The sequence below is a fragment of the Pholcus phalangioides genome, unplaced genomic scaffold (assembly GCF_987345545.1).
Source record: "Pholcus phalangioides strain wild (caught in Gottingen) unplaced genomic scaffold, Ppha-v1.0 ptg000032l_1, whole genome shotgun sequence".
In the NCBI taxonomy this organism is placed as follows: Eukaryota; Metazoa; Arthropoda; class Arachnida; order Araneae; family Pholcidae; genus Pholcus; species Pholcus phalangioides.
The window spans coordinates 4171207-4194726 of record NW_028301622.1 but is presented as its reverse complement, the minus strand read 5'-3'; the positions used below and the strand labels follow the sequence as shown (position 1 = coordinate 4194726).

Here is a 23520-nt window from a genome sequence, read left to right as displayed (position 1 = left end):
CCCAAGCAGAAGCCTACGCGTGGGGGGGGGGGTGCTCAGGGAACCTATATGCCCTCCCCAAGCTATCAGTGTTTTTTTTTTTGCGGTGAAAAAAAATGAGCACCTCTCCTTAAGAAAATCCTGCGTACGCTACTGAGCAGAGACCAACGGGGAGATCAGTAATTTGGCAGATTTTTTTAATTGCTGGAAAAGACGTTGACACAAAATGAAATGTTGTTCGAACAACAAACTATCAAATTAAATTCTTCGGTGCCAGTCTTTCTATGCTTTGGTTTTACACTTGAAGTATTGCACAAATAAATTGAGCTATGCAAAATTTCGTTTGTTTGTATGCGCTCACGTTATCAGGTTTCACCCAAGTTCTGTGCTTTAATCACTAGAGGAATGATGGCGTGGATGGGAATACAAGCAACCTATTGTTTTTACATTGCTTTGCACTAAATATTATGGGAAAAGAGTTAGTTTTTTCAACTTCCGCCCTGAGTTCAGCCCTGACTAAGGATTGTAGGTGTGTTATCATTGAATTCAAGGTCTAAAAGGGTAATAACATTTTTTTTGATAGGCTACCATTATTGCCAAAAAAGCAATACTCAAATACCTTTATATTTTCAAAATTCAATGTTATTCAAAATATCTTCCACTTCTCGAATATCAAAATTCATAAGCTGGTGAATATAAATTAATACAGTAACAAAGGATAGGAATCAGACTTGTTTAGAAAAAGTTCAAAAGCACCTCCGCTCCAAATCCTAGCAAGTCTTCAGAGTTCAATGAAAATTTCACATCATTTTTGTAAATAAATCACAAAATACAGTAAATTGAAGTATTTATTGATGAAAAAATATCAACTACATATACTGTTCATTTACAATACGTATGATTGCAGCCACTATGCACATGCAAAGGACTTTCTAAACTTTCGATCATTTCTACTTTCTTAGCATAAAAGTGTCAAACTCCTTTTGAATGTTGTCTTTTTGGTGATTAAATGTTTCCTTTCGAGAACTGAAACTAATAAATCTGATATCATCTAGTGTTTTGTGGAGAAAGACCCCAGCTTTCATTTTATCTGAAAAGAGAATGAAAACAATTGTAAAATACTAGACAAGCAGTTATGATAAAAAAACATTCATTTAACAATTAATAATACAAATACAAACTGAAAGGCCGCAACAGGGAAATTTCCCAAGCGAGGACTGATGCTGGGAATAGGTTTTTAACTCAAGCAAGGACGGTGAGCAAACAGATGGTGTTCCAAAAAAGATGGGATAGTTTTAAAAAGATGGCAGAACAGGTGAAACCCCATTTCCACCTTAGCATCATGCATGGAACAAAAAACATGCTACAATACACTTGAGCAGAATTGACTTCTGAGAGGAGGGGGGGGGGAACCAAGGAATTTCCTACAGAAAAACTTTGAGTTACCAACCTTTAAAATGATCGAAAATAATTACAATAGCACGTAAAAGGTGTTTTCTTTTGTAATATTTTTTTCTGAAAATATTTGAAATCATTATTATAATATATTTAAAATTTTGCTGACAAGGGAGGTGGAGGGTATCGGAGGAGGCCAAAATTCTTCTTACACAATACAGTAGATACGGTTTATTGAAATCATGCATAATGCTATCATTTGGATATTCCTATCAATCACTAATATAAAATATAGAATGGACCAATATTGTAGCATAGGCAAAAGTTCATTGATAGTTATCAGGACTTATGGCTTTTGTTATCCTTTTTTTTTTTTTTTTGCATTTAGAAGCTGAGGTTTAACCATACTTTTGTAGGAGATTAAAAAATGCAACACCCCTCCACCCCATTGACAAACATTTCTGTATTCTGGTTGATGATTTTTGCTTGCACATGACATTGATAGGCTATCTGAATATTATTAGCTGCTATAATCCATGGACGTGTGAAGCTGCTTTTGTAATGAACTTCCGGCAATGCAGGCATACAAAAGGTAAGATCAAAAAAAAGAAACTTCAAATTCTCAGTCAATTATCCAAATCCAGTTTGCTTGAAAGACTGCCTTGAGGGATCTATAGAACACATACAGTACATAAATTAAACACATGACTGAATTTAAAAAAAAAAAAGATTTTTTTTTTCCTCAAAACAGTCCTAAATAATGTTTTTCGACTTTTCAGAGACTTAATGACTCCTCCTGATGTTGAAAGGCACACTGCAATAAAATCAGAAAATTTTGTGCCACCCTTAGACTCCATTTTAACAATCGCATGAATTTCAGGCGACCATTTACCCATTTTATAATCACCACGTCGACTGAGATTTGTCAAGCCCTGAGCTATATGTAAAATGGAGTTGCCCTGTTTTCATGTATCCTGTTTGACCAAGTAGGACTCAAGATCATCATTTGGCTTCTGGGTTTCTTTCGGATATAGTTATCAATTGGTTATTGTTATCTGAAACTATACGAGTCCACATTTTGGAAGAAAAAAATATTGGTTTGTTTTTTTCTTCATTTTTTATGAAAGCCCCATTTTTTGTGATTCCAAACCAGGCCTTTGACGCTTAGAACCGAAGCTATGCCCACTTTAGAGTTGAATTTTTACCAGGATTGGCAAGTTACCTCAAATATTGCTTTTCAATATAAAAATTCTCATTGGAAATGCATATGTTAATTACATGTAATGTTCAAAGTGACTGTTATACAAAGAATAAATACTTAATATGATTGTAAAATAACATTCTACTCTAAAGAATTATTTTGGACAGTATGTTTTCTTTCTTACAAATACACTTTTAATAAATATACACTTTTTAATAAAACATAGCATAAATTCTGAACGAAAAACTATGGAATGATTTAATATTCTTCAATCCAAGATGATTCTTGATCCTCCAAAATTTCTTTAACTGCTTATACATGTGTATTGATATAAATCATCTGCTGTACTCTCTTCATAACAGAGAGGTATTTAAAAAAGTTCTTTTACATCATATATGTAATGTTGTTTTCTGTTATTATTAAATTATCTAAATAATCACTGATATTCAAAGCGATACCCTTATCGTGTATAACATTAGAATATATCTAGCAATCAAAATAATAAATTGTAAGACTAAAATTTTCTCTAATTTGGCAGTGCTGTACATGATGCTTAAGAAACTCTTGTAACTTAGTGCATGAGTAAGGATAAATTTTTTTACTATGATATGGTATATTTACTAGCATTTATAATGCAATGGTTTTTTGACTGAAGCTGTATCTAAATATGCAATGGGCATCATGTCCTGCCAGTTCTTTGATTAAAAATACTTGTTAAAACTCTGGATTTATATGACCTAAGATATAAAATTTTTAGGTGAGAATAAATGAGCACCATTAGTGTATTAACAGATGCTACACGAGAAATTTTAAATGGAATAAAATTTTGTGGGTAGATCAGAAAATTTAAAATATCAAAATAGATATTTTGTGCTCAGTAATTATAATTCAAAATATAAAAACATGTTAATCTACATAAAAGCGTTTTGTTATTCAACCTATCTATCAGGTTAACAAAAACTGTTTGACATCAGTAAGTTTTTGACTGTTTTAATACTGAGCTAATTTCTGAGGTAAGAAACCTATCCCTGATCTCCTATCACACATATTTTGAATAAACAGCTCCACTTTGCTAAGTAAATTGAACACAGGTAATCAGTAGTGTAGATAAAATGAAACATATGAAAGTGTTTTTCATAATATTATATACTTATTGTGTTCAAAACATCATCCAAAAGCATTCATTTAAGATTTTGACGCTTATGTCTTTTGACCCAACCCTGGTTTTTACATCAAGTAATCTGTGAATGAAAATTTTAATGGCATTTTATGAAGAATGTTATTTCTGACATTTTACTTGGGTTTAAAACACAATTTCTAAAAATCTATTGACTGTATCATTGCAAAATTTTATTATATTTTGCCATTTGTTATTAAGTGTCATAAACCAAAACCTAAGGTGTATAAAAATCTAAGTATTTGTCTAATTGCAGTGTTTTACATACACGATATGTTAAGTGAGATTTCAAAAAATTCCCATGTACATTAATTGAGTGAAATGATACTTTTGCCAAAATTTGGGATTCAAATCGGAGTGAAAATGTAGTGTAGTTGAAGTTATATGATGCATAAATGAAATATAACTTTTTTTTTTTTAAAAAGTATAGAGAATAATTGAGGCTAAATCTAAACGTAATATAAATGAGAAAGTATTATAAATTAGTTATATAAACAGGGTTCCACTGTAAATAAGTGATTTCCCAAATTGTCTGGAAATACAATATCCTGTTCCCGGAGGCTCAAAAATGTCAGGAATTTAGAAACCCTAATGTCAGCCTCTCTCGCAACAGTTTTCTTTAGGGGCAGCACACAAGGCTTTGCACCCAGGCCGCAGTCAAGCTCGAGCTGCCCCTGGTGGAGGGGGCCATGGTACTATTTCTAATATAACATTGATTTTTAGATTGTTTCTGTAGTTTTCATGGCTATAACATTTTTGAAAAAAAAAGGCACAATTGAATATAGAAAAATGTAGGTTAGTGTGTTAATGACTTCATTGCTACCAACATGTCATTAAATATAAAGGTATAAGCTCAATAACTAGAAAAGATGCATTAAGGAAGGGGGAAGAATCACAATTTCTTACCTCTCTGCTTTGGCAAGAGCCAAAGGTTTGCCCAAAGTGAATTTGCCAGTGCTGTACTTTGATTCCTGAACTTTCAAATAATATTATTTCAGCAGTACACTAGACATTCATCTTTCCGCTACCCTGACTTTTCCAACCTCTATGGCTAGTGCATCTGCTGGCGAAATTTCCTGACCTATGACAGACAAAGGTCTTCCACATTCATTTTGTATCATTCTGATGCTGCTTTTGATAGAAATATTTGGACTGCCTTTCCAAAGATCAAAATCTACAAAAAAAGAAAATCGTGTATTTAAAAAACACAACTCAGGGCCAGAACTGGGGGGGGGGGGGGGGCACAAAATTCAGAAGGGCTACTAATTTCACATGGGGAAAAAACACAGTTGCAAAATCAATAATCAAATTCTAGTGGTGGGAACAGCAAAATCACACTTGGCCCCACAAAAATCACAGTAAACCCTTACAGCGGCAATCTTGAGATATCTTGTTAAACTTGATCTACTTTATTTTGGTCACCCCGAAATATCTCTGGTTCTTTTAGCACACTTTTATAAACATAAGTGGCAATTGCGATGCACATCAGGAAAATTTTAAAAACCGCTTAAAGGGTTAAGGTTCTGGCGTAATTTCCATTTTCAGTCATTTTAATTTTGTCGCCACTGGTGATTTCATGGTGGGGTGAACAAAAAAAAAAAGTTTTAGCTTTGTGTTTGCTTTACACGCAAACAAACGTATAATTTAAGAAATATGTCAGATACTAAAGATATGTTTACATAGATTAAATGAATTAATGGAAATACAGTGAACAAGCGTTATAACGACCACGTTCTTATCACTACCCAATTCTTCAACGTTTCCTATAGTGGAAAAACCATTATTTTATTCTAATTAGCTTATTTATTCAATATAAATTGAAAACAATTTTTTAAATGTATCATGATATCCTCATTCAACCTTGGTTTTCCCGCATGTTGGAAATGGACTAGACTACAAATTTCAATAAGCTGGATTCTCTCCTAATTTTTAAGGCATGCCAGCTAATGCAGGAAATAGGCTACTGTAACTTTGATGCCAGTGTCATCTTAATGCATGGGACCACCCCAGCGTGTGGGGTCGGCCCCCCCCCCCCCAGCCTGAGGGCATCGAGAGCAGCATGACTGAGATCCGGTTTAAATTGGACAGTAAGCATGGCAATTGGTGGGCAACAATTTGTCCTGGTGGGGGTCCCTCATTTTTTCCTAATTTTTGGTCGGTTTGGGAAGGGCCCCCCCCCCCCGGCACTGCGTACGCCTCTGGGGGCCGTGATGCTCTTAGAACGCCCCTGCCCAGCAATTTTAATGATGGTCGTATCACGATTTCTTTGATTCAAGGAATTTTAGGAAGTTTCTGTGCATATATCTGCATTAATAATGTCACCCCCTCCCCCTCCCGATAAAACAATTTTCTCAATTTAAGGTATGGAAATGCCAGTTTTACACAATTCGTTAAATCGAAGTTCGACTACGAATAATTTTAACAAACGAATCAACTCACCCAGGATCGATGAGAATACATGCTCCTCGCATTCAATTTCATGTCAATAGCTTTTCAATCAGATGATTGCGAAGAATGTCGAGCCGAGTGCTTTCACATTCTGAACGCATCAACAGTAGTCGAAAGTAGAATGTATTGTTTGTTGGCCGTTTATTTTCGTCATGGAATGACAATTACGAATTAAAAACCCGAGAAAAAGCAAGCGCAAAACGTGAGGGAAAAATGGCGGTACGATCAGTAAAGAAGGAAAGCATAAACAAAATGAAATTTCGACGCCAACCATGTACTGCCACTTTCTTCACCAAATCCCTCGCAGCCGGTAACCCATTCATTTTTGTTACATCATCGGCAGCCAATCATATCACGGAGCCGTTTTGGGTTTTAACGGCTCATCCCTCCAGTAATGTCGTCTGCTTCTCTCCAGGTTACTTGTTTCGGGCGTCTCCTTGTGTCCTTAAAAAATAACCGAACTGGTAGTTTGAACTTCCAGTTCTGTTTGTGAGCTTAGCTTGTAGGGAACCGAACAAACCGTCTGTCGTCTGCTCATTAAGAGGACCTTTGTTTTGGACGTCTCCTCATGCTCAAATAAAATAATCGAACTTTCAGTTTGAATTCCCAGTTCAGTTCACGAGTTTTGTTTACAAGGAACTGAGCGGAATAAGGCATATAGTTTTTTTCACTTTGAACTTCATCATCACCATATGAGTCACTTTTAAATTTGACATTAGATGGCAGCACATCACTATAACGTGGAGAGTGGAAAAATTCACTTTTTACGATCTTACCTGTCGTTTGCTTGTGTGGAGGATCTTTGTTTTGGATGTCTCTTTGGGTCTTGAAAAAATTACCGAACTGGAATTTTGATCTTTCAGGTCAGTTTATAAGCTTTGTTTATAAGGTGCAAAGCTGAATGAAGAATTTAGTTTTTTATACCTGAGCTTCGTCATCACCTGATAACTAGGGTGACCATACTTTCTCGACAAAAACACGGGACATTCGGTTCGCCAATACGGGAAAATACGGGACAGCGCTAATTATCGCCAAACTGCCGCCAAATTACGGCTAAATCACCAATTATGGCACAAAATTTTCTAAAATACCAGTGAAACACAGCGGTTTTTAATCCCCCAAGTTTGAAAGACTCGGAATGAGTTCTTTTGTGTTGATTCGAAGAATTCAGAATATTTTGTTTCTCAGTAATCTCGATTCAAATGCATTTTTTCGATACTTCACTCTACTTTTCTCCCTGAGGTGAAGGAAAAAAGATTGCTATAGCAGAACATTTTCCCATATTTAAAATTACTTCGTGCTATATATAATAAAAATATGTATATATTCTATGAAATTCATAGGCAGTATCCACGTTTTGTTGAAAAAAAATGAGTTACTATCCTATGTTGAATAAAATCTGTTAAATTAATTTTCGTTCACAGCTGCCTGTAAAATCTGAAAAGCAACACACTTCTGATAATGAAAAAAATTTCAAAAGCTTAATATTCTGTATGGTATTGTTTATATTGAGAATTACTGTCTCACTGAGTATTTTAAAAATTTTCAACTCACCTTTTATCCAAGCGCAGTGCAACAACAAAGACAAAAACTGTAATAAATATTTTATTACACGTTCACAACTTCCAAATAAATACGCTGTGTCCGAATAAATATAAAATTGTAAAAAAAAACAAGACATAAACTGAAATATTGTAAATTTTTGCAAAAAATTAGAATAAGGGAGCCTCTGCATTGTTATACCATGGATTATCTGATGAAGCTACCCTTAAAAGCAAACTTTTATCTTTCAACACCTTATCATAAAACTTCTCGCATTCCATGTTACAGTTTTGCCTAACAATAAGCAGAGCCCGCATTGTATCCACACCGAATCTAGATTTCTCCTTTGACCACAAATTATTCATAAGTGAAAATACTCGTTCCACGGGAGCTGTACTCCCAGGAAGACAAAGAATAAATTCAATAATGTTATTGAAGTCTTCATAATAAATATTTTTTGTTTTCAATTCAGAAAAAATGTGTACCCATCTATCAGGTAAAGAAATGTTTTTTTCATTCCATGCATTTAGTTCCCTCACAATTATACATCTTATAACATTCCATTGATCAAATACACGAGCTTCATCTGTTTCAGTGCGCGATAAGAATTCCTCATTCAGACTGTCCTGTATATCTTTCCATTCAGGTACCTGGTTTAATAGCACCCACTTAAACTTCTCTGAGTTGCAAAAACTCTCTTCCCATTTTCTGATGTATTCCAAACTTGTTTGATAGAAATCTCGAACAATTTCAAAGAAATAATCTTCATTAATTTCTCCAGTGTTTACTAATATTTTCAGCTGTTTTTTTACATCACTTGTTACAAATGATTCATTTTTTCTTAGCTCTAAGTTGCAGACGAGCTCTTCAATTTGTAACGCCACTTCTGTAGCTGAAATGTTTTCTTTTTCAATGCAATTTATGCATGTTTGGAATGTTACAATTTGATCTTTTACGAAAGTCAACCACAACTTCAGACAAGGATCTTCAAACAGTTTTCGCAGCATAACAGGACATTTCTCTTGAAATAGAAAATATGAACGAAGCCCATCAAACATTTTCAATATTTTCTCTATTGATGGTCCCAGGGACAAGAATCTTGTGTGTCCATGTTCTAATAATTTAGTGTAGTGGTTTTCTACAAACTCACAAAAATTTTTCAGCTCTTCTACTCTGACTGTATACACATGAAAATAGTTATATATTTTCACAGCAAGGTATTCGACAGCTACAGGTAGGCAGTCAATAGCACTCTGGAAGCAATTGTGCACAATATGTGCACCACAACCAATGCCAATGATTTGCCGCTTCAATATTTCTTCGAATTTCCGCCAAACATTATTCTTCCCTTGTCTTCTGCATCCGCCAAAGTTGGTATTGCAGTTATCTGCACACAAAGCAACAATTTTGTTTTCCAAGCCAAATTTATCAATGAACTCTTTTAACATGGCACTCTGCAAGTCAGATGTTTCACCAGGTAAGGAGGAAAAGTCCATTATTTTGATTTGAACTCCCCGAGTAGGTAGGAAATACCTCACAATGATAGGAAAAAGTTTTATGTTCTGCCTGTTCGATGCATCTATACTAACTGCAATACTTTTGATTTCACTCAAGTCCTTCTTCACTTCGTCTAGTATGTATGGTGATAAAACATTTACAATTATGGCTTCCGATTTTGTACGGGCGGACGAAAATTTGGTCTCGTACAATTTTCTAATTAAATTAGATAGACAATCATTTGACCGGAAACTTTGTCCATGGCGAACAGTATGGAAAGCTATAAGAGCTTCACTCGCTGCTATTTTTTCTTTCATGATATTATTGTCTTGTCTAACTACGAAAGAGTTGATGGTTTTAGCAGAAGCTACAGCCTTTTCGGCATTCTTGTGCCGCTGGGTCGACACATGTTGATTGATGTCATTTCTTCCTCCATGGGCAACAGAAAAATGAGCACCACAATGTGTACACATTACTTTGGACAAATCGTTCTGAATGCTATCCAGTTTGATGAAATTAAATTCTTTTTGGAGTGCATCATTGAAGCTGCATATTCTTTTCTTCGACATTTTTTGACACAGTTATAACGTTACCGGAACTCAAATAGGGTTATTGCATCTAAAAATCCTTTTCCTACGATGTTCTGATGAAGGCAAAGTCAAATAAAGAGCTAAAGACCACCCTTACAGCACAATAAGTAGAAACTCAGAAACAGAAAAAAACAATTTCTGGAACTTCAAACTGGTGCATTAGTAAGACACTCGAAGTGTTGCCAATACGTTTGACATACAGAAAAAATACTGAAAATAATGTCAACTCGTCAATTCCTAGTTATTGAGCTATGAAAATTATCTGTATCAACATTTCTGAAGAAAATAACGAATTCAAGCAAACATCGTTAAAAATACGGGAAAAACCGGGACATATTTGCAAAAAAGTCGGGACGGCCAGAAAAACAGAAAAAACCGGGACTGTCCCGGGAAATACGGGACGTATGGTCACCCTACTGATAACGCACTTCTGATTTTGAAAGTAGGTAGCAGCACCAACAATATTTTTAAAAATGAATTTCTTAAAGTATTCTAGAGCATTAAATTAATTTTAATTCCCTTTTAAAATTGTTAGTGCCATTGTGAATTCGCGGCAAATGCTGCTACAAGGCAAAAAAAAAAAATTCTATTGGCGGACGGCGTAACATTTCGAGTCACCCGGTATATACGGATTTTGTCATTGCGTAACGCAGTGACAAAACTGTTCATGTGAACATAATAATGATTCATTATCAGGATTCCAAGCCCGTCGGCAAATATAAATAAGGGGGCATTCAAGTATTACATAAGCAGATTTTCAGCCATTTTTTTGACCCCCCCCCCCCGCGTTGTCAGCAAAACACTGACCCCCCCCCCCTTCCCCGTCAGCAAAATTTCGTCAGCAGCTTAGAATATTTCATATCTTCAAAAAGGGGTCGTTGATGACGACGTAAGCAACCTTCAACCCCCGCCCCCATCATCAAAAGTCAGCAAATCCGAAACCCCCTCCCTCCCCTCGATGCTGACGTAATACTTGAATGACCCCTAATCAGATTTTCAAATAAGAAAATTATCAGTTTGTTGACTTCAATTTCGATACGGTGAAGATCTGATATATTTCGTTGATGATAAGCTACCTTCAAGTGGCTTTTTGGTTCATAATGTGACCGCTCTCTCGCAGGCGAACGAAGCAACGTGCGTGTTGGCTTGAACGCAACACAATATTTCACATGACAGTCCGTACTATATTTAATATACAGGGCGCATAGGTAACGGGGCATATGACATTTTACTGGCGAACCATTGGTCCTAGAAGCATACTTCCAGTTGGAAAAAGTACCCGAATAATGTGTTGTACTCAGATATTTGATTCATGTTGCCAGGGGTTACATAGTTATTAAAATAAAAATGTTAACTTTTTATATGGACACCCTGTGCCCCAAAACCCAGTTGGAAAGTTGTTTCCTTGTCTCCAACAAAAAAATTCAACATTTCTAAGTGCAATATTCCTTGAGATATTCGAAGAAAGTTGGAGGAAAAAAAACAGTATTAGATGCGGGAAAACCATTTTACCGCGCATTTAATGCTGTTTTTTCCCCCCAAATTTCCTCAATTTTTCGAATTCGCATATCTCGGTGAATATTGCACTTAGAAACGTGAAATTATTTTAGTTGCCATCGGAAAAGACAGAGCAACAACTTCTTAATTGGGTTCTTTGGCACACGAGGATGGTATAAAAAGTTGGTTTTTTTTTTATTTATTTTATAACTATACAACCCCTTACGACATGAATGACATATCTGAGTTGGGCACGTGATTTGGATACTTTTTCTAGTTGGGTATGTCTTTAAGACTAACGGCTCGCAAGTAGTGTTATACTCCATGTTACCCATGCAGTCTACATATACACGTAAAAAAATACAGTCGACTCTATTTTTAACTAATACCGTTATAACGGAAAAAATATCGTTTTAACGAAAACTTTTCTAATCCCCCCGGATTAGTTTACATAGGAACAATAAAAAAATCTGAAATTTAACGAAATTTCTTTATTACTCCGGTCTCTTGGAGTTCATTATAATGGGGTTGATGTGAAAGCAGTTCTTGCATAATTTTTGATGTGAAAGCAGTCCTTTTTATAATGATTATGTCATTTTACTTTTATAAAATTTTAGAAGGAAACAAAAGAAAGAAAGGGTGGGGAGAAAAAAAGAAAAATGGCCAAGAGGGGCTCGGTTGTCCGTAAATGCCTTGAAATTCCACTTGTGTGCAAGGGGATTCGGGCCTTACACTCAGTTTTATGACAAAATTTCACATTTATGAGACGTTTGACTACGGTTACGATTAACCTCTATATATATATATATATATATATAGCTTTCAATATTAAAATATTTCATTTATACGAAGCACAATTTCAATTATTTGGCATTTTCATTTTGACTCGAACTCCAAATCTTTGGCATTCAGACATCATTTCCAACTATCAAATAAAACGAGGTTTTAGCAGATTGTGAAAAATGCGTCGCTGAATTGGTTTTGCATGCGTATTATCAACACTAAAAACCACAAATTTTAGTTTGACAGATACAGACCAATACATTATCTGCTTGGATTGCATATAGAAACCAATCAGCAAACCAAACGACGTTAAGATCGTCGTAAATATGTTTAAAATCACGTTTTTCCTGTTAAACTGAAATGAATGGCACATGAACACTTGCGATATTGAAGCAACAGCAAATTTATGCAATTACAGTTTCTTAAGTTATACAGCAATGTAGTTTTAAAAAATTTAATTTCGCGGGTATCTTTCCTCATGTATGATTTGATCTCTTCGAGTTCGTTATAATTGGATTCGACTTTATTTCTTTTCAGCAAAGGCAATGGGTGTTGGCACACCCCCTACCCAAAAATTCATTGAAAAAATACCCCAGAGCAATCGTTCTTTATTCGATTTTTATAAATATATTCCCCATCAGACCACTCAGGTTTAGAGGTGTCGCGAGTTCGTTACCCGGTTCGTCCTTGTAATATAATTATAAGGAAGACAGGGTCGTGTCTCCAGTGGTGTAGATGGTAGCATGCATGCCCGGTATGCAAGAGGGCCTGGGTTCGAGTCCAGGCGAAGACGAGATGACTTTTCTTTCCGAGTTCACCTGAGCATAATATCCAGAAAATAAAATGTTTTCTTAATCTGGGAATGTGCGTTCGGCGGATAACTAGAGTGATGTAGGGCCGCTCAAGTACTCTGAAACTGTGCCACATGTCACTCAAGGGATCTCTAAATGTGCCATGGATCGTTTAAGTGTTCTGGAACTGTGTCGCGGGTTATTTCAGTGATCTTTGAATGTGAAAGTTATCTTTGAGGCCTACTTCACAGTGACCTGAAAGTGTGCCACGGGTCATTTAAGCGATCTGTAAATGTGCCACTTGGTTCATTTTTACAAAATTGGGTTTGAGGGGGTAAGCCGCATCACATAACCTTGAGGGCCACATTTGGTCCGCGGGTCAAGGGTTTACCATGTATGGTTTAAAGGGTGGGTCGCAATGAATTTCTTAAAGATAAATGTTTCGAGTTCTTACCCTTCATTAACAGAAATCGATTATAATAACATATAAAGGTATTTTGATTTAAAAAATATTTTTTCATCTGGGGGGAGCACGAGCCTCTATGCCCCCCTCCCGTGTACGTTTCTCATCCCACCAATATATGATAGGAGGTAGAGGGCAGTGCTGACGAAATTTCGCTGACAGAAGTTGGGGGGGGGAGGCAGATTTTTGCTTACTTTTGATGATAAGAAGGGGGGGGGGAGTCAAAAATGGCTAAAAATTTTCTTACGTAATACTTGAACGGCCCTAATAATTATTTTTTACCAATACACGTTTGTTTCAAAATACGGTGAAACCTCGCCACAACGATTCTCGAAATAATGATAAATCCCTGTACAACGATGTTTTCTCTTTGTCCGCAAAGTATCATTATATCAAAGTTTCACTATCAGAAAATCCTAAAAACATGCGAGTGCAGTTGATGAAATGATTGAATTGGAAAGTGTCAATTACAGTACGACTAATTTCCATTTTCTGGTGTGTTCATGTTGGGTATATCAGTGGCAAAAAATTTATATAACTTGGATTGAATATACCTCTCATCAAATGTCAAAATATTTTTCCCCTTTTGATTATATATATATATAAAAAAATGGGAAGGATATCATATTGCAAGAACAAATGGTGCACGTCTTCCCAGATTATATGTTTTGCTTTGACAGTATGGGCAAACGCATGCTGATATTGTGAAAATGAATTGTACTGTAGTCCTGGCTTTGATCATTGATTTTTCTATGTATTAAAAGGTATTGAATCGATTTTTATGACGCAGCAGTCACTCCTGGTATATACTTCTTGCAGGGCCGTCTTAAGAGCATCACAGGCCAAGTGATTTTTCTGAGGCTCTACCTGGAATATTCTCAAAAATTTCAAGCAGTTCTCATTTTTGTGGACCCCCCGCTCTTCTCTTCAGGCCCTCGCGCCATGCTCAGGTGGGCCCACGCGTTAAGACGCCACTGTAGTCTTGCACAAATAAAGCAAAACCCAATCAGGGAAGAAAAACATTTAACAATTACTCTTGCAATGTGATATCAATTTCCATGAAAATATTTCACGTAACAACACATCTTTTTTTTCTCTGAAACTAGTTTCTTGTTCATTTTAATTTTTTCAAATAAAAATGAAAAAGTATTTTCACATTTTGAGAAGCATTCAATCCTGTTCACATAAATTTTTTGGCACCCATATACTGTGTGCCGGTGGGTGAAGAAAAATATCTTAAAAAATGGAAATGTAAGTTGAGTATTTCACAAACTGCGAGTTTTTGGGATGTTTAAATATTTAAAAAAAAATATGATCAAAACATGTTTGTTTTTGAAACAAACATGTGAAATACAGGTTAAATTGCAAAAATGTCAGAATACACAAATAATGCAAGTGTTCAAAGATCACAAAAGTATAGGGAAGAAACAAAATTTTATTCCTATATAATCTAGAAAATTAGATTTTATTGTGTTAAGGCCTGCTGATCTATTACAATGTGTGGCAGAACAAAAATATAATCGTATCCATAAATACATACAGATCATAAATAATAATACAAATTACATAGATACTAGTTGCGGAATAATCAGGTAATTAAATGCAAATTGTAATTCTCAAATAAATAATAATTATAAAAAAATCACAAAAAATAATCACACGCAACTTCACTTGTAAATTTCTAGCAAATTCAAGAACAATACCACATCTTGAAAGAAATTAAATAATCCATTTATAAAAGGTCAATTAGAAATATGGATATCCAATAATCGAATTAACAATAGCTCACTTGATGCTCAAGAATTAATGAATTGTGAAATAGATTAACAGCGAAAAGAAGTGTACATCTGAGAACAAAAAATTACATGGACAAGATCGTTGGCCTCTCTCATGTCTGTTACAAATATTGCAATCAGAGCTATTTCTGAAAAACAAGGTTCTGACAGAAGGATGTCAGAGTATGTCATGGGGTTAATCTCAAAAGTTCACATAAAACCTTATCAAGTTTATTAGGAAGTTGATGAAAAGGTATTCTGCTGGTAAAATAGAAATTCTTATTCCATTCCCTTCTATTATATGGTTTGGCTATCTGGGGTGGCGACTTCGTTCCAAATCTTACACCAATAATGAAACTCCAAAAAAAAAGAGCAATAATCACAAGTGACTTTTTAACCCCTTCAAATCAACTTTTTCAGTCTTGGAATCCTCCCCTTACGCAGTGTCGTCTTAACGCATGGGCCCACCCGGGGGGCCTCAGAAAAATGAGAAATCATTGAATTTTTCAAAAATTTGTACAAAGGGTAGGGCCTCAGAAAAATCACTTGACCCCCGATGCTCTTAAGACGGCTGTGCCCTTACATCAGCTTCACTTCTATAAATATTCTATAATTATTTTTAAAGACAATTTGCTTTGCCTTTAAACAGTTCTCGTTTCTCAAATAGATTGAACAATATATACTCGCTACCACTTATTCATAAAACTCTTCTAAGAAGCATTTTACTTACCTCATCCCGAAATTTTGCAATTCTTTACCAACTGATATCCTTAATATTTATATACTAATTTATTACCTTTCAAAAGACACATGAAGCAATATCTTTTATCAATAAGTGGCATCGAAAGTTTGTTTTGATTTGCCTTATGCTTCTCAATCAGTTAAATTATGGATCTATTTGATCTTGCGCATTGCAACACTATATTTATTTTTGACGTTTATACTTATCTGAAAATCATGCAATGTGTATTTCATATAATTGCACACCTTGCTGTGGAGCCAAAAATACTGCAAATTATGTGACAGTTTTGTTTTGACAGATTTTTTTTTTTTTGGTTTTTCGAACCCCCTTTTTTGTATAACTGTGTGTGTGAGTTTTTCTAACATTTTACTTTTCCGTTTTAGTTTGTTGATATTGTTCACTAATAAGCAACTATGTTCCTTATTATTCATTATAAACTTGCAATGTATTACCCAGTATGGGTCTCTAGACCCCTTGGCTAATTTTTCTGTCTCATCTTGTATTTATGTAAAAAATTAAAACAAAACAATAATTAAAACATACAAAAAATGAAGAAGGTATGGGGAACCCGCCCCCCCCCCCACATTCAGCCACCATTACATTTCAATAACTTACCCATTTCCAGAGCTGATCAGTGGTGTTACATATTACTTAATTTAACCAAGCAGATTCTCGGAAATCAAGTTACAGGCATTTTTAATAATCGCATCCAAAATTTTATTATATAAGATGAATTACAAAGATTTTTAAAATAGGACGTCCCAACTCTAACATAATCATGTAGCCAGGTATATTTCTGCATAAATTATAAACTCTTCTGAAGAAAATTTGTTGAATTTTTTCAATGCTGTTTAAATCAAAAATACCCCATATGGGGATCACACAAAAAAATACAGATGTAACCAATGATTGAAAAGTTTGCAATGTATATTTAAATTATTACATTTTATCTTTGCAAGAATTGAGATTAAATTGTTAATTGCTAGCTGAGCCGTTCCAGTGAAGTAAGTACTTGTTAGTTTTTGTGAAGATCTTAGAGGTTAGTTTTTGTGAGATTGTTTTATAAAATGAATATCTCTGTTAGTTATTGGAAAAAAAGGACTCAGTTTCCTATACCTATGCGTATGGACATGGTGATCTTTATCTCTGCATACAGAAATACAATAATAAATCTATTGTGTGCAATATTAATGCAAAATAAATGCAATACAAAATTATCGGAATAAATAAATCTTTGCTTCCACTCAGTATACACATGCTTTCACCCCTCAGCTGTATGAAAAAAAGCAAAATTTTCTTTGGATTTTATAATTATTACTTAGAGCCAAAAAAAATTAATATGTATGATCAAATGTATCACTCTTTGAACAAAGCTCTTTTTTTAAGAGTATAGACTGTTTCTCTGTAATTTCACTGGAAGTAGGTTTAGAAAGTTTAATTTTCTTGCTGGAACGTGTTTTCTTAACTGAATAAAATCTTTTTTGTTTTAAGATTTTTTTGTTAGATGGCTCTGAACTAATTTTATTTTGATGTAGCAAAACACTCTGTGTATTAATTTGCATTAAATGTTCAATAGCATTTAAATGGTGGTTTATTTGCAGAGATGTATTATCATCCATGCTGCCAAGTGTACACAATTTTTTGGCGAGTAAATCTATTTTCATTACATTCATCTCATGACAATTTGTAGGAGCCTTTATAGAGTTTGCTTTAACCACACCTGTAGATATGGAAGAATTATTTAGATCATTTAAAGGACCAGTGAAGTTTTGTTCCTTGTTTAGTGAAAATATAACATAATGAACATGTTTGCACATGCAGTTAGAAATGACATTATCATGGCAAGTACATACATACGCTGTTGAACACACTGCACAATCTCTACAGGCAATAATGCAAGCATTACCACAAGAGTGCTTTTTCACGACATTGTATGTATTCCCAGTAGACACTATTTTCCACTCACCATCTTTGATTTGCTCAATTTTAGCATTGAGAACTTTCCCTTCTCCATGTCTCTTAAAATTTTGAGACCCCTTTCTTGTAATTTTTCCTTTTAGAGTTTTGATGTGCCCATCAAAACTTTTATCTTTTACGAAATTGATTAGTTCTCCAATAACTTTGTCCACTCTATCTTTTTGCCCTCCAAGTATATATGTTTAAGTTGCCGGTGGAAGCTTTCGAGATGCATGTTCGTATTAATTTTTGCTCCTTTCCGGAAACAATAAGCCCACATCTCAGATCTTTTTAGATAATGCTCTTTAAAATAATAAAAGAATTCTTTTGTGGCAGCATCTTCTTCAAGCATTTCACAAAAGTTCTTGCACATTTCATTAAATTTACGTTCATCCAACTCATACATTATGGTTTTCAAAGTTTTATACACATCTGCTTGTATTTCTCTTTTGAGAGACGAAAGATGTTTCTTCCACGCTCGATCCACATGCCAAGCACATAACAAATACTTGTCACATGGACCAAAAACACTTATCCAGGCATTCTTGTATATCACTGCATCATCACTCATGAATATACGAGATGACACATTATTTGGTGAAGATGCTTTTACGCAGTTAAAAAAATGCACTAGGGTTGCAGTGTCTACTGTTGACAAAATACAGAAGGCAACCGGCATTCCTTCTTCATACTCGTCAATCACAAGTAAAGTGACAAGTTCAAACCCATGTCCAGATATACCATGAGTAGAGTCTACACACACACGATCTCCACCAAAACGACTAAACATACTTTTTTGATAATTAGTCATAATGACAAGCATGAAGTCTTTTTTTGAAATAATAGGGTGTTCTTCATCTTGTCTTTTGAAAAAAAGCACTGGATTCTTTTCTTCACTTTTCATTATTTCCACCCAAGCACAGACACTGGCTTCATCATTTGCTAAAACAGATCCACTGTTCGGCAGCATCAGTCCAAAATCTCTTTTAATGTTGTGGAGATCTTTTTTTGTTACCAGATGCGTTCGCTCGGTAGGAAATTCCACTGGATGTCTGATGTCTTGAATAATTCTTTTTTCCCCTACTCCTTGCAAAATTTTACCTAAATTATAAAAGTAAAGTAAAATTAAAAGCAATAAAAATAAGTATCTGCTAAGAATTAGTCACATTTTATAAGCAAAAGGTTTCATGTATGCAGCGATTTTGGGTTATGTTTTCATTCAACTTTCAAATGTATCGGAAACCGCTCGACCTATCAAGACCTAAATTTTGCATATGTGCCAAATGATGGTACTCTAAGACATTGTTGGAAGCCATCGAAAACCAATTGTTTTGGGCTTAACAATCATTGTTTTAATGTTTACTAGGGGTCCCATAATTCCTATACTATCTTGGACTGACAAGGCCTGACTTAAATGATTTTATTTCTTGATTTTTACATTATATCATACGTATTGGAGGAAGTGAAAAGTTCAGTTCGGCGCCTTGCCCCCACTTTGAATAACCAATTGTTAGGAGGAGCAGCATTTGATTATTGTGGTGAACTGCAAATTGAGCTATATTGTCTTGTGTTGCTCATTTAAGTGCATCAAACAGCATTGTTTATTGTTGTGAATCAGGTATTGCACTGATTCACAGTAGGTACATATTTTGGTGTATCATGTTCTGGTGAGCACCGTGTTTTATTGTGCATCGAGGTTTCATTCTGTTGAGAGGGTGTATTACGGATCGTGAATTGAGCAGGCACTATTTATTATGGTGCATTAGATAGAGAGGTTTATCATGCATTGTTCCCTATATATTGCATATATCTGAGTTTTGTGTAATGAAGTGCATTGTGTGCGTGTGTATTTTTTTAGTGTATCGTAGTGTATTGTGTAATTGCAATGCATTGCGTAATGAGGTATGTTGCAATTGAATTTGTTTACTGTTGTATAATATATTATCCTAACTATTCGGCTGATTAATATGATCTCTGTATGGCTAATCATGGCCCCTACATGGGGGGGGGGAGGGGCTGACAGAGCTCTAGCCCTGGGGCCCGGGACAGTTCTCATCATTTTTTGCTCTTTCACGCTATAAATTAACTACAGAAGGGACCCGCAAAAGATGCCAGCCTAGGGCCCCCGCTCCGGGATGTGGGGGCCATGTGACTAATGATTCAGGATTATGGTAATACTCATACATCTATCTTCCAAATCAGCAGTTTGAAACTGGCAATTACGTGACTATTTTTTTAAGCTCCCACAATACATTTCTGCTGGATGAAATGAAAGTGTGACGAGTAGCAAGGTATATTGCTGGAGAAAGGGAAGTTGTTGGACATCAAAGCCATCGGGGAGTGGGGCCTCTATTTTAATGCCTGAAATTATGCAGTATTTCATGACTAAAAATTTATTTAAATTTATGAAATGGTGTTTCCTTTGGAAACAGAATTCTTACTACATACCTGCTATAATTTCTTTTTCTGATTTAGGTATTGGGACATGGCACCATACAGAGTTGTGCTTATAATGTTCTTTGTAATATGACACAGAAACATGACTATCAAAGTCCTTCACTTTCAGGCATGCTGTACAATGGAATCCTAATTTTCTTGTTCCTTGGGCTTTCAACTGTCTCTTTCTATCTCCAACTTTTAGTTTGGGTGATCCACTGCGATTACAAACCAATACAATGTGCTTGACATTTTTTACCGTCTTTTTGGAAGTTACAACAAACTTGGCATCAGTCTTTTTTTCTTCCTCTGCCAACCACTCACAAAAATCTAAAAGAAAAAGCAATATTTCAACAACAAAAATATTTTAAACAGAAAATTTCAATACATTTTTCAACATGAGAGAAAGTTATCTACTCTTTAGACCAGTGTTTTACCAACCTGGGGGGCGATGGAATGGTCCATGGGGGTGGTTGAAGTGCGCTACAAGTATAATATAGGATCTTATGACTTGGGGGGGGGGGATGAGAAAAAAAATTCTGGAAAAGGGGGCGATGGAACAAAAAGTTTGGGGAACTATGTTCTAGACAAAAGTAAAAGAATCCAATGCACCACACAATATCTTTTAAAAGAGTTCTTGTTTCAGCAAATGAATGTCTTAAATTGCCCTGTCAGCATTTGTTCTGTCTTGACTTGGTTCATCAACCTTCACAGGACCAACCATACTCAGGAATTTCACAGCATGATGCAAAAAGAAAATTGCAGCCCCTTCTTAAAAAATTTATTAAATTACTCCCTGACTTACGAACTTTCTATGTAACGAACAGAAATTTAGTAGTCTTGGTTATACAGTATGTAACAAAAATTGTACAGGCGGTGTACAGAATCAGAACGCTGAAAGGAAAAATATGTTCAGAAGGAAGTCATTTTATAATGTAACGTATGTATTCCTTTTCGTGTACATTCATTATATTCATTTTCATGGTGTAATGTATATTGGAAACAGGGCCACAACTGGGGTGCGGGGGGGGGGGGGGAGGCAGGCAGTCTAGTGTCCTGGGCGCCGGACCAGAGAGGGAACGAATTTCACCCTTTAACCTCTCCTTCAACATTAGAAAAAGGCGCCAAAATGTGTGCTGGCCCTAGAGTACCAAGCATATAGTTGTGACCCTGACTGGAAATATTTGGAGGGCTCAAAAATATTGGTGGTGGGCTTCCATAAGCATTACAATATTGGGTAGAAGGGGGTTTGATCCCAATACAATTTTAAACATACACTTTTTAGAATGCCTTCCATAATTGTAATAGCTATCAGTGCTTCAATATATTATTGGGGTTGAAACTGAAAGCTGTTGCCCACAAAATATTACTTTCAGGAGAGAAAAATTTAATTTTTATAAAATATTTCCCATTCCAGAAGAAAAGGGTTTCTTTTAGGAAAGTTGTGCGCCCCCCCCCCCTAAATTTTGTAGCCTGGTGTAACACCTTTCGCACCTGCTTAAGTCTGGGCCTAAACCTTTCAGTATCTGTAACTAAATTTCCCATAGTAATTTTAATCATGCTCCCCTCTTTATGGCTTACCTTTTTAAAAGCGTGCCGTGTTTTCCACATTTGCTATATTAAGGCAAAATTGACATAAATCATAGCTGAACATAGAGAGAGCTTTTGATGTTATGATTTCCAACACAGCATTATCAGTGGTAGTCACAGGTTCAGAATCAATGGTGTAGACCAATGATTCTCAAACTTTTGTCACCTGCAGCTCTCTTACCCAATTCATGATTCATCTATGGCTCCCTAGAATAGTTTCGTGGATATTTTCCCATAGGAAAAAACCACTTCATAGGCACACAAATCAATATCTCCAGCTTGCCACAACGTCCCTGATAAAGTTTGGTGACACCCTTTGGAGCTACAACTCACACTTTGAGGAAACACTAAAATATTTATTTCAACCGTAACTTTTCAACAACTGATATACATGCTAAGACAATTATAAAAGTTCATATCTTATACATCACATTTTACAATTTTGAGAACTGGGATTACAAATCCGTCTAAATAATCGTAATTAGCAGGGCTTGGAATATCAAGAAAACGATGCGCCAACTAAATATTTTAGGAGTGACACATAATTCTTTTGCCCAAGCTACAAATCATGCATAGAAAGTTTTAGATGCCTATATGAATTTTTTTAATCACCATGACGCCTGGAATTATCAATCCTTGCAAATTAGATGTTGAGTGTTTATAAAATTTTTCTCCTCTCGTATTCAATACTATAGGAGTCGTCTTTAAGCAATATCTCAATAATATTATAGCAGGGGTTTTCTAAAAAAATACCAATATAGTAGCATATAGGGTATATACTATACGTACCTGAATACTCTTTGAACTCCAAATCTTGGCAGTTTCCAATATTTCCAAAATCATGACTATCCTTCAAATGATCTCTGAGTTGGCACACAGTCCGGAATTTCTCCTTGCAATCGTCTTTTTTGCATTGAACAGTGAGTTTCTTCACTTCGTGGATTTCCCTCTTATGTTTGTTTAGACCACTCTGGGAAGCAAAACTTTTCTCGCAATATTGGCAAACAAACTTATTCCCTGCATAATCATTTGTCGTTTTTAATCCATGAACCCGGGACTTGTGACCACTCAAGTAACGCTTAAAATAAAATTCCGCGCCGCAAATTGAGCATTTGTAATCCATTTTTTTTTCAAGACCTGATATCAACAAGGAAAAAAAAAATCATCAAATATATGCTCCAAGAAAGGAATTTGGCCCTGAAAAGGGCCTTTTGAAAAATTAAATAAAACAAGAAGGATGAAATTTAAAATTAGACGAAAATGAAAACGGGCGAGAAACTACGAGCGAAGCACATGGAAAATAAGAGAGAAAAGTAACAAGCAGAGTTGCCAGGTCCTTAAAAATTTTCCAGCCAAAATCCTCTTCAAAAGTAGCCAAAAAGTAGCCCAAAATATTTGAACTTGTGCTGCCATCTATGAAGCAACAAGCGAGCTACAGTTTGGCGATATTCTAGTCTGGAAATGTGTGGTTTATAGCTTTTCTTATTATAGTCCAGTAACCCCCCCCCCTTTCCGTAAAAATATGGGGGGGGGGGGTTTACCGAATAAATTGATTTCTTCGAAAAGTTGCGAAAGTCAAGGCTACACATTTTCTCTCCTGGAAAAACGGCCCAGAGATGGCCTGGAGTGGAGGCCGTCTTAAAAGCATCATGGGCCTC

At 35.4% G+C, this 23520-nt stretch overlaps 1 protein-coding gene and 1 long non-coding RNA gene across 2 annotated transcripts; both read right to left on the bottom strand.

The window, feature by feature from the left end:
* Positions 1-864: 864 nt before the first annotated feature.
* Positions 865-6571, bottom strand: LOC149066804 (uncharacterized). Its single transcript, XR_016195424.1, has 3 exons — positions 6192-6571; positions 4659-4926; positions 865-1069 (listed from the first exon to the last, which is right to left on the bottom strand). It is a non-coding gene; the product is annotated as an uncharacterized LOC149066804 (long non-coding RNA).
* Positions 6572-17913: 11342 nt separating this feature from the next.
* On the bottom strand, positions 17914-23178 carry LOC149066803 (uncharacterized). The gene is made up of 3 exons (XM_089253203.1): positions 22652-23178; positions 20285-20602; positions 17914-18937 (listed from the first exon to the last, which is right to left on the bottom strand). Exons 1-3 carry the CDS (start codon positions 22983-22985, stop codon positions 17985-17987), a joined length of 1605 nt encoding a protein of 534 aa, XP_089109329.1. The 5' UTR covers positions 22986-23178; the 3' UTR covers positions 17914-17984.
* Positions 23179-23520: the final 342 nt, after the last annotated feature.